A 9712-nucleotide genomic window follows, 5' to 3' on the forward strand; every position below is an offset into this window, starting at 1 on the left:
CAGTCCTGCACCTCTGTCATCAGGAGACATGGGGCAAGGCCTGGGCCTCCCATGAGCCTCCGTTTCCTCATCCGCCGAATGGAACGCCTCATCTCAGCCCTAGCTGCCTTGGAGAATGGTGGAAGGGAACACGAACAGATGTTTTATACTCCAAATGCTGAGTGAGAGACGCAGAGTGGGCCTAGGCAGAAACCAAAACGCAAGGGCTGAAGCACTCCGTCTTTTCTCTTCCTCCTCCTGCCTCCCGCACGCGCCCTTATCCCAGCTGGGGCAGCCCCATTGAGGAAGCACCACAGTAGGCTCAGCTGCTGCAGAAAGGCCTTTACTGGACAGACAGGGTGAGTCTAATGCCAGTGGGCCAGGGTGAGGGGTGAGGGCACATCCTCCGAAGTAGCGGGGGTGGCATCCCTGCCTGGGGGTCTCAGCCTGAATGTACTAAGAGCTGGCCCTTCAGACAGGCTCATGGGAGGTCCGCCCACAAGGGCTTCGGGCCTCTCCTTCATGGAGATGCCACTCCTGACATGGGGAACGTGGCCCTTGCTCTCACGCCAGCCTTGGCTGTTCAGGGAGCAATATGGGGTGGGGGGTAGGGGCTTGGGAGGGCTCTTCAGGAAGGATAGAGGCTGGGCAATGGAGGAGGGAAGTTGGACAGCGTGGTGGACCCAGAGACTTCCGGGCACTTCGGTGGTGGTATTCGGAGGCAGTGGGAGATGCTGGCCCCAAAGCTGAGGTCCAGGCAGAGCAGAATAATTAGATCTAGAGCTGGTTTTTCTTTGGGCTCAGCTGCAAGTGAATTGTTATCACTGGAGCAGAGAACTGGAGAGAAGGGGTGTTCTTCTCTAGCACTCTCCACAGCACCCCGATTTGGGCACATGTATTGGTACACATACCTGGGTGTTTGTGCAGGTACACACATGGCTGTACACACTCAGTGCACTCACACATCTGGTCACACGTGTAGGCGTGTGGTCAAACACCCACATGCATAGCAGTGCAGACAGACTTGTAGGCACACTTTTGTGTCAGGCTGGGGCCTTATATAATAGGAAGGGGTCTAGGGTGGGAGTGTGGTGTGGCTGGAGAAATGGATTCCTTCCTGAGCAGAGCCCGTCCCGGGCCCCGCGTGGTGGATGTGGGGTGGGGCAGGCCTCAATTACTTCCCCCTGACCCCGTGGGCTGCTCTCTGCCTCATGTAGGCCAGTATGTCCAACTTGACGTTGCTGACTGTGGTCCGGTGGTACCAGCGCATGATGGGTTTGCCGTCTGGCCCCACCAGGAACTTCTCAAAGTTCCAGCGGATGTCATGGACCTTCATGGGTTCCCAGAAGAGGCGGTCAGTTGAGCCCAGGAGCTCTGAGGTGGGAGGACAGGCATTCTGGAACAGGGAGGAGCCAGGTTAACCCTGCTTGGGCCCCTCCCACCCTCCCCAGGGCCAGGGAACAGCCTGCTGCTAAGAAAAGAGTACCAGTTTAGGAAGTCAAAGATGATCTCAGAACCATCTTTGGCTCTAGCAGATTGTGAAACCCTTAACTTGTCCCTTCTGGGGCCCTGCCTTGGGCCTTATTTGTCAGATGCGCTGATGAGGTCCTAGGGTGTGCAAAGCCCTGTCGTTGGAACGATAGTCAGATGCCAAGAAAGTCCCGAGAGCCGAGAGCCGGGAGGCCCAGGCTCTGTCTCTGCACTGGCGGGGCGGCTGCAGCCCTGTCCAGAGCTGGGGGCACGGGGCGGAGCAGCGCCTGCAGAGGTGGCCGGGCACTCACCTTCAGGAATGTGTAGAAACTTTGCTCTTTCTCCCCATTGACATCTCCTTTCTCAAAGAGTTGGAAGTTGGGGACATAGCCCCCACCGGGTCGTACATGCCTAGGAAAAATGTTCTTAGGTGGGTCCCAAGGAGATGGACAGGCCCAGGGCTCATAAATGAGAGGAAGGGATAGAACAGGGCAGGGGGTATTGGGAATCTGGATTTAATTCCATAGTGGGCCAGGGAGCCAATGGATATTGCCAGGGCATTCGCATAACATGGGTCTGCAGTCTTTTCTTTCCAGTTTGGTACCTTCTCAGTAACCCTGCCACATACATGCACCCTCCCATCCCATCATGCAGTTACAACCAGCCCGCCTGACCCTGTCCCCTCTTCCCCTCAGTCCACTAAATGGGGTTCCTGGAAAGGGAGAAGAGTTCCTGGGGGCTGATAAATGTCCATCGTGAGTAGGAGCCAATGCAGGAGATGCCTGGAGCCTGGGCTGGGACGGAGGGCTGGACGCTGAGTGAGCACTCACTTGAGGCTAGGCAGGATCTCCGAGTTCTCTCCCGGCTCCTGCTTTCCGAACTGGTTGCAGGGGAAGCCCAGAATGACCAGACCAAATGGTTTCAGCTCGTCTTGTAGTACATTCAGTTCTGGGCCAGGGAGAGAGAGCAGAGACCGGGTGGCTGGTGAGCAGCCCAGCCTCAATGTACCACCACCTGCTTGCCCATCCTGCAACTGAAATCCAGTTCTGACGGGCGCTTGCCCAAGATCACTCAGCGAATGTGTCAGTGCTGGGATTCAAGGCCCTTCCTCCTGACTCTAAGCTGAATGGGCTGGAGGTTTTGGGGGAAAAGAAAGTAATACCTTTCCTCAAATCAGCAGTCAGGCACCTGCCCACTGCCAAGCTCAGCCACCTGGGCGGGGCTCCTGCAGGACTCCGGACTGAGTTTCCTGGAGCAAGGACTACCCATCCCTGGGAGAAGGCAGAAGACTTCCCTGGAGTGGGGTGGGGCCCTCACACCCTCCGCTACTCTGGGAATTCAGGGATCCGAGGGAGGCATTGGCCCAGCCCCCTCGGTGCCCCTTGGCCTCTGTACAAGGCCAGTACCAACCCTACTCCTGCACAACCGCACTGCTCTATCCCAAGGGCCCGACAGGAGCATTCTGGACAGAGCACCCCCTGCCCACGGAGCCATCCAGCCTGCCGTCACTCCACTTGCAGGAATTTGCCCGGAACATCCAGCTTGCCCTGGCCTCCTTCCAGCACCCCCGCCCCAGCTGACTGTTCGGCCCCAGGGGAGTTTCCCGGGTGGTGTCAGCTGCTTGTGGCCTGCAGGGTCCCTCTTTACTCTGCCCAGCTGAAAGGAAAGGAGTGGGGACACTAGCGTTCCCAGAACCGGGGTGAACTGCCTTGAGCCCCTTGCCCGCTTTCCAGAGAGGGGCGAGAAGTGCTGAGGGCGGGGGGCTGAAGGCAGGCGAGAAATTCTCAGCAAGACAAAGCTACCACTTCTTACTCTGAAAGGACACTTCAGGAATAACCCAGTCTCCTCCATCCCTCTGCTTTTAGGGCAGTTGAGGTGCACAGGAATGAAGAAGGATAACAGGGAGTCTTCTAGAACATGTCCAAGGCCAGCAGATCTCAGGCTTAGATAATCATCTTCACAAACCATGGAACACAGCATGGGGACACACGGTCTGGAATCTCAGGATCCCTGTCACGCCCTTCCGCCTTGCACCAGGAACATGCCTGTGACCGAAATATTCCCAGCTGGCAGGAACGGCCCCAAATAGAGCAGGGGAGGTGGGGTGGGCTCTTACCACGGTACTGGTTCGTCAGCCCTCAGTAGCTGGCCACGTTGACAAAGAGGATGTATTTGCCAGCATACTGCTTGAAGGCGATGAACTCATCCCCATTGAGGGTGAGGGCTCCGTACTCGTAGATGGTGCCGCTCACGTCAGCGTGGCAGTCCGTCTGGAACAGAAGACCGGCACCAGGGAGCAGTTAGAGCTGGACGGGAACTTGGGTATCTCCATTTTCCAGACCATGAAAGATCTCAAGACCACTCCAAGCTTTGGAACTAGGCTAGAACCGAGGTCTCCTAATTCCCTGTGCAAGGTAATGATTAGGAAAGCACTTAATACGCTGGTGAACCTGGAGAATTTCTTATTGTCATAAATATTTACCAGGCCCGGAGGGAGACTACGCTGATACTGGATGGGGAGACTGGTTGGCTGCTGCAACAATCCAGGCAAGGGATGATGAGGGCCTGAACTAGACCATTGTAAAGGAAGAGCTGAGCAGAAAGAAGGAAGCAATAGTGCAGAGAGTGGTGATTCAGAGGTTCCAAACCTGGAGGATTGGAAAAGTGAGGCTGTTGTTATAAAGTAGGGACACAGGAGCGGGAGCCAGGCATGGAGGATGAAGGGGATGAAGGGTAAAGAACAGGACCTCGCATGTAACTCCAGATGTTCCCTGTAAAGGAGCAGTTGTGACGATGATCCTTGTGCCTTCCTCTCTGCCCAACCTCTGCTCCACAGTCAACCTCCAGGACAAGTAGGGACGGGTTACTATGAACTGTGAGCGGGGAACCTGGATTCCACATCCAGCTCTGCCACTAACTCCTGTGTGGTGCTGGACTGGCCCTTTCTCTTCTCTGGGCCTGTTTCCTCTTTTATGACACGAGAACCTTGAACTGGATCAGCTGTTCTCAACTGTGATGGCTTGACAGCATCCTATCAGTAGGAATACTGCTAGCAAGCAGGAGATGGCATTGACTCCACTCTGCCCCTCCCTCGTCTCGGGCCCAGATTACAAAAACCTGGGTCTACTCTTCAAAGGATGTCACAGCATCACTAACACAACAGCAGGTGGGCTGGTCGTGATGGGAAGGAGAAGAGCATGCCACTGTTGTATCGGGTACTGTCTATAGTGCTTTCCGGCCCTGACTAGCTATGAGAAGTGGAAAGACAAACAAACCAGCGTTATAGACCAGGAGAGACAGAGACAGGGATTGAAGTTGAGAAGCAAGTCCACACCCTCTCTTCCCATCAATCCTGGAAGACTTGCTGTTGAGGTGAGGTATCTCGGTGAAGGGTGAAGGGAGCCATCTGGGCTGGGCAGGGTGTGGCTGCAGGAGGGAGAAGAAAAGCCACCTCTGTCTTGAAGATGCCACAGGCCTGCTGAGCCAGGTGAGGCTGGGTCCCTCGTTCCCTGACAACCACAAGCTCTCTTGGCTTCGGTGCTAATCCTTGCTTTACCTGAGTCTAGTATCCCATGCCCCATGACTTGGTGGGTGCCAAAGGCAGGCCTTAGACCTAAGCTCAACATTCCTCCAGCCCCAGGCCTCCTTGGCCCTAGCTGGGATCAGTTCCATTGCAAATCTGACAAACAACTGAGGGCACAACAAACACACCCCACGGGCCACAGAGGTCCAGCAGCCAGGAGGCAAGTCCTCCCTGCACGCCTGTCCACTCCGCCCTAATCCGAAAACTCTGGGAAATGGAGAGAAAAAAAAAGGCAAGAGGTTGTCCAAATAATGAAAGCTTGTAAACAACAGGAGGATCAAGTTCTGGGCACAGTTTCAGGGTGGGGGTGGGGCACGGGGCATCTCCTCTCATTAGGCTTTAGTCTTTGCTGGCTGTGCAGCACTGGGCAAGTCACTTTCACTCTCTGAGCCTCCCAAAATGACTGTGAGAATCTGATGGCAGAAACTGTCTTGAAAACCTCTCAGGAAGAAATCTCCATATCCAGGGATAGTGATTATTCCACCTGCAGCTAGGTAAAGGGCCCCGCTGTACCCACATTGTTGTGAAGAGGCCTTTGACATTCCCCAGCTACTAGCAGGGTGTCTCCAGGAGGGGCCAGTGAGGTCAGAGGGGGTCAGAGGGTGGCCAAGGTCGGGGAAGCCATGGCTGGCACTCACCACTGGGCATTACAGCCCAGTTCTCCCAGGAGCCCCCTCCTCAAACAGGGAGGCCAGCGAAGACAAGGGGAGCGGCAGTGAGCATGCCCCATCCTCCCACTTGGACAAGATGGGAGAGTTCTGATGGCTTGAGAGTGGAGGGGGGTGGGGACCCCACCGCTGGCTTGGGCTGCCGGCGTGTGTCTTTCTCCTCTCCCGTCTCACCACTCTCATCAGTGTGACGCTGTGAAAGGGCACCTGGACGGGCGCAGGAGGCCGTGCCTCTGGCGCTGTGGCCAGTGTGAGATGGGGTCAGATGCAGTGCTGCCATAAGGGCCCTTCAGCTGCGTCAGCTTGTGGTCCCATGATTCTCTCTGCCTGATTTAGTCACCTAGAAACCAGCGGTTACTAGGATCCTGTGCACGTCAGCAGTTGTTACTCTCTCCGGCTTCTGCGCAGTCCTTTTGTAAAGCAAGGACAGGGAGCCCGGGCAGCCTTAAGCTGGACAGGAGAGGGGACACAGCAAGGAAAGGGGGGTTCCCTTGGTTCTCTAGCCCATCCCTTTGAATTGGGAGGAGACAAATATCTCCCTGAGGCTATAACCTTTGGTCCATCCCACTCTCCACATGCACCCTGCCCCACCTGTTGGCCCTGGAGTGGGGATAAGGTTAAGTGTTTGAGTCCTAGAACCAAGGTTATGACATCACAACTCTCTAAGGACCTGGGAGGAGAGGTGGACATGCCCAAACTGTTATTAGCCAGCAAGTCCTAGCTAGTAACATCTGATATGATCATACCTCACCCTAAGACTTTTTTAGACCATACCCATCCTGTTCTCTCTGAATCCATCTATTCCACCTCAGAATTCTGCTGAGAACACACAGCTATGATGAATTATGTATGGGATTCATGCTCTTTCTTACCTCCAGCCTTCCTGAGGCAGGGCCCAATCTGCCCTTCTCTGGCTCTCCCCAAACTGAGGATATAGGACCGACTCCAAGGTGTTGGCCTGCCCGTGGTCTGCCCCTACCTCCACTCCATATGCTAATCTTGAAATCAGTTCCATCCCTGCCCTGGAAAATGCCTTTTGAGTTGGAGATTATGAACAGGACTGGATACCAAGGAGGAGGCTTGGAGGAAGTGGCTCTAGTCTCTGCTGCTTCAAGGAGGGACACACTGGATAGGATTTAGGCTGAGGACAGGACAGGGGATAGAAAGAGGCAGAAGGAACCCTGTGCTTGGAATGGGCTTTTGGAGCAGTGGATAGAATTTTGGAAACAGAATCATAGACTCTTAAGATCTTAGAATAAAGACCTGAAGATTTTAGAAACACAGAGGCTCAAAGCTTCTCTTGAGTTTACACAAGGTGGTGTGTGTGTGTGTGTGTGTGTGTGTGTGTTGGGGGGCTGGACCTATGCCTGGCTTGTCTCCCTGCCCTGGGGAAGAGGAGAGTCTACCCGGCCCACCTGGGCATACACAACCCAAGGAGATAGGCACGCTAAGTCATCCTGGCCTCAGCATCCCCACTCTAGCTAAGGGTCGCAGCCAGCTGGGGACAGACTGAGGCTCAGAGTTCTGCCTCTCCTACTGAGCTGGCAGACCCCAGCCTGCTCCAACTGCCAGGTGTGCTCAGGCCAATAGGGCAGTGGGTGGTGGGTTGGGAGGCTGCCCCAGGGCAGGAAACACTCCAGAGAACAGTGTGTGGATTTTGCATCCCTTCTGAAATCAGCTTCATTTTGCCCCTATTCCACTGCCCCCGCCCTCCCTCCTGCAGATGGAGAAGAGTAGGGATCTCGTCAGGGTCCTGGGTGTTGGGCTGCCAGTCCACAGACCTCTGCCTCTTCTCCCAGGGCCCCAAATCCAAGTGCATTTCGACCTGCGTTTATTCTTGGGCTAGAAGATCCCCCGAGGCAATTCTTCAGAACAGGGGACCACCCAGCTGCAGTTCTCCCCCCTTTCCTTCGGGCTTGTCAGTCTCCCCAGGAATCTCCACCACCAACCAGGTTCCCCGGCTCTAGGCCTTTTTCCGTGACTGCACCCCCTCGGGCCCCACTGGAGGGGAGCGGCTCGGGTCCGGAGGTGGCATGGGTGTGGCGAGGCGACCCTGAGGAAGCCACGGGGAGAAATCGCGAACTCGGACGCAGGACTTTCCTCTCCTCTCCTCTCTGCCCACCCAGGGCTCCCAGGGCTCCCACAGATGGAACCGATCCTCTGGGCGTGGGGTCCCGGCACAGGAGAGGGGGCACCCGGAGTTAAGGGCGTGCCTCCCACCCCTTCCGGGGGGGAGCCCGGGATGAGGGTGCCTCGCCACCGCGAGATGGACACCTGGGGGCGACGCGCGTTCCGGCCCCGCCGCGGAGGCTCACTCACCTTCGACTTCTCCTGCCCCCGGCCCGGCGGGACGAGGCCGGCCAGGAGCAGCGAGAAGAGGCAGGATGCCCGGAGCAGCCGGGCCATGGCGGGCTGCGGGGGTCTCGGCTCGCCGGAGAGGCGGGTCCCGGACCACCGTCCAGTCCGTGTGCAGGGGCCAGTGCGCTCGGCCACCTTTCAGCCCTCAGCGAGGACCAATCCGCGGCCGGCCCGGAATCCTTGCAGCCAATCGCAGGGCGCCTGGCATTGCAGGGGCGGGCACGATTTACCCGCTTCTCCCCCTCCCCGGGCTCGGGGCACAGTGACGTCAGCAAGTCTGGGCGAGGTGGGAGCCAGGTCCTCGCGAGCCGGAGCGGCCCGTCCTCGGGCTCCAAAGGGCGGGCGGAGGCAGCACGGCCCCCAGCACAGCGGGCAGAGGGCTCAGGGAGCCCGAAGAACGGCCGGAAGGCTCGGTCCTCGGAGCGGTTCTTGCTCCGCACCCATTGTGTTCCCGCTTCCCGCGGCCCCGTTCCCTGGAAGGAGCGTCGAGGACTTAAAATGTCAGCAAGATCTGAAGTTAGACTTCTGGGAGCGTTTACTCTGCGCATGTTTAATGTTTAAGAAGCGGACTGTGGGTGCCCTCGGAGTTTGAATGCAGCCCCGTCCTGGGTAGAACTCTGGGATACCTCAGCCGCTTGGCGAGCGGGAAATACCTTTGCTCCCCGTGTGGTGTTGAACAAGTTGCTTTCCTTCTCGGGGCCTCGGTTTCCCCATGTGTGTAATGGGTTTGGCTGATCATCTCTAAGGTCCTGATAGTTCTGGCTAGATGCCTTGCTTCTAAAATAAGTGACAGGCTAGGAATCCCTGGAGAGTAGGGACCATCATCACCACCTGGCACAGGGCCTGGAACACAGGAGCTTCATGTTTGCTCATTAATCAATGAATTCATGTCTTTGCTTGGAGATAGTGGTGGTCGGGTCAGGCAGATCTAGGTCTGGGCTGTCTGGGTTTGATTCTGTCCACAGATAGGGGAATGTGCTCTCCAAATCTGACTACCTGAAAAGCTTGTGATGCGGGTTCCTGGGCCCCTCTTCAGAATCACTGCCTTAGAAGCTCAGGGGCAGAGGCTGAGAATCTGCCTTCAGACAGTTTCCAAAAGTGACTCTGAGGCAGGTGATTCTCCGTCTTCTGATGGAGAAGTGCCTTGACATAGCATGTTTTTATTATGATTTAAGACACTGTGTTCCTGTGGGGACCTGGAAGGTCTGGCTCAAGTTCCACAGTCTCATGAAGCCTTGCTTACCTCAAACCACAGCCTGTTGTTGAAATGAAGGGAACCTTGAATGTCAGGAAGTCTTTAAGTGAGTTGAAGCACAGAAACACTTGAACACAGAATATGTGCTCAATAAATGTGATTTATTCAACCCCCTCATTTCCCTGAAGCCTGGAGATGGGGAACAATTTACCCAAGCTCCCATAGCTAATAGGTGGCAGAGGGGAGACCAGAATCCAGGCGCCTAAACTCTAGTCTCAGGCCCTCTTCACGTTGTTCTGTTGTCTTTTTATGGTCATATATACCCAGAGGTACAAATCTTGTATACCTATCAGTTTGTCAAATTCATTGTTCATTAGCATCAGTAGGTATCTAGTGACTCTCCAAATGTGTGCCCAGCATCATGTTAACACCATGAGAAATGTGAAAGAGTTTTCTGGA

General features: G+C 55.8%; 1 protein-coding gene across 1 annotated transcript; it reads right to left on the minus strand.

The window, feature by feature from the left end:
- Positions 1 to 301: 301 nt before the first annotated feature.
- Positions 302 to 8185, minus strand: GPX3 (glutathione peroxidase 3). The gene is made up of 5 exons (XM_036241726.1): positions 8020 to 8185; positions 3566 to 3719; positions 2280 to 2397; positions 1761 to 1860; positions 302 to 1375 (listed from the first exon to the last, which is right to left on the minus strand). Exons 1-5 carry the CDS (start codon positions 8104 to 8106, stop codon positions 1154 to 1156), a joined length of 681 nt encoding a protein of 226 aa, XP_036097619.1. The 5' UTR covers positions 8107 to 8185; the 3' UTR covers positions 302 to 1153.
- Positions 8186 to 9712: the final 1527 nt, after the last annotated feature.

The sequence above is a fragment of the Molossus molossus genome, unplaced genomic scaffold (assembly GCF_014108415.1).
Source record: "Molossus molossus isolate mMolMol1 unplaced genomic scaffold, mMolMol1.p scaffold_m16_p_4, whole genome shotgun sequence".
NCBI lineage: Eukaryota > Metazoa > Chordata > Mammalia > Chiroptera > Molossidae > Molossus > Molossus molossus.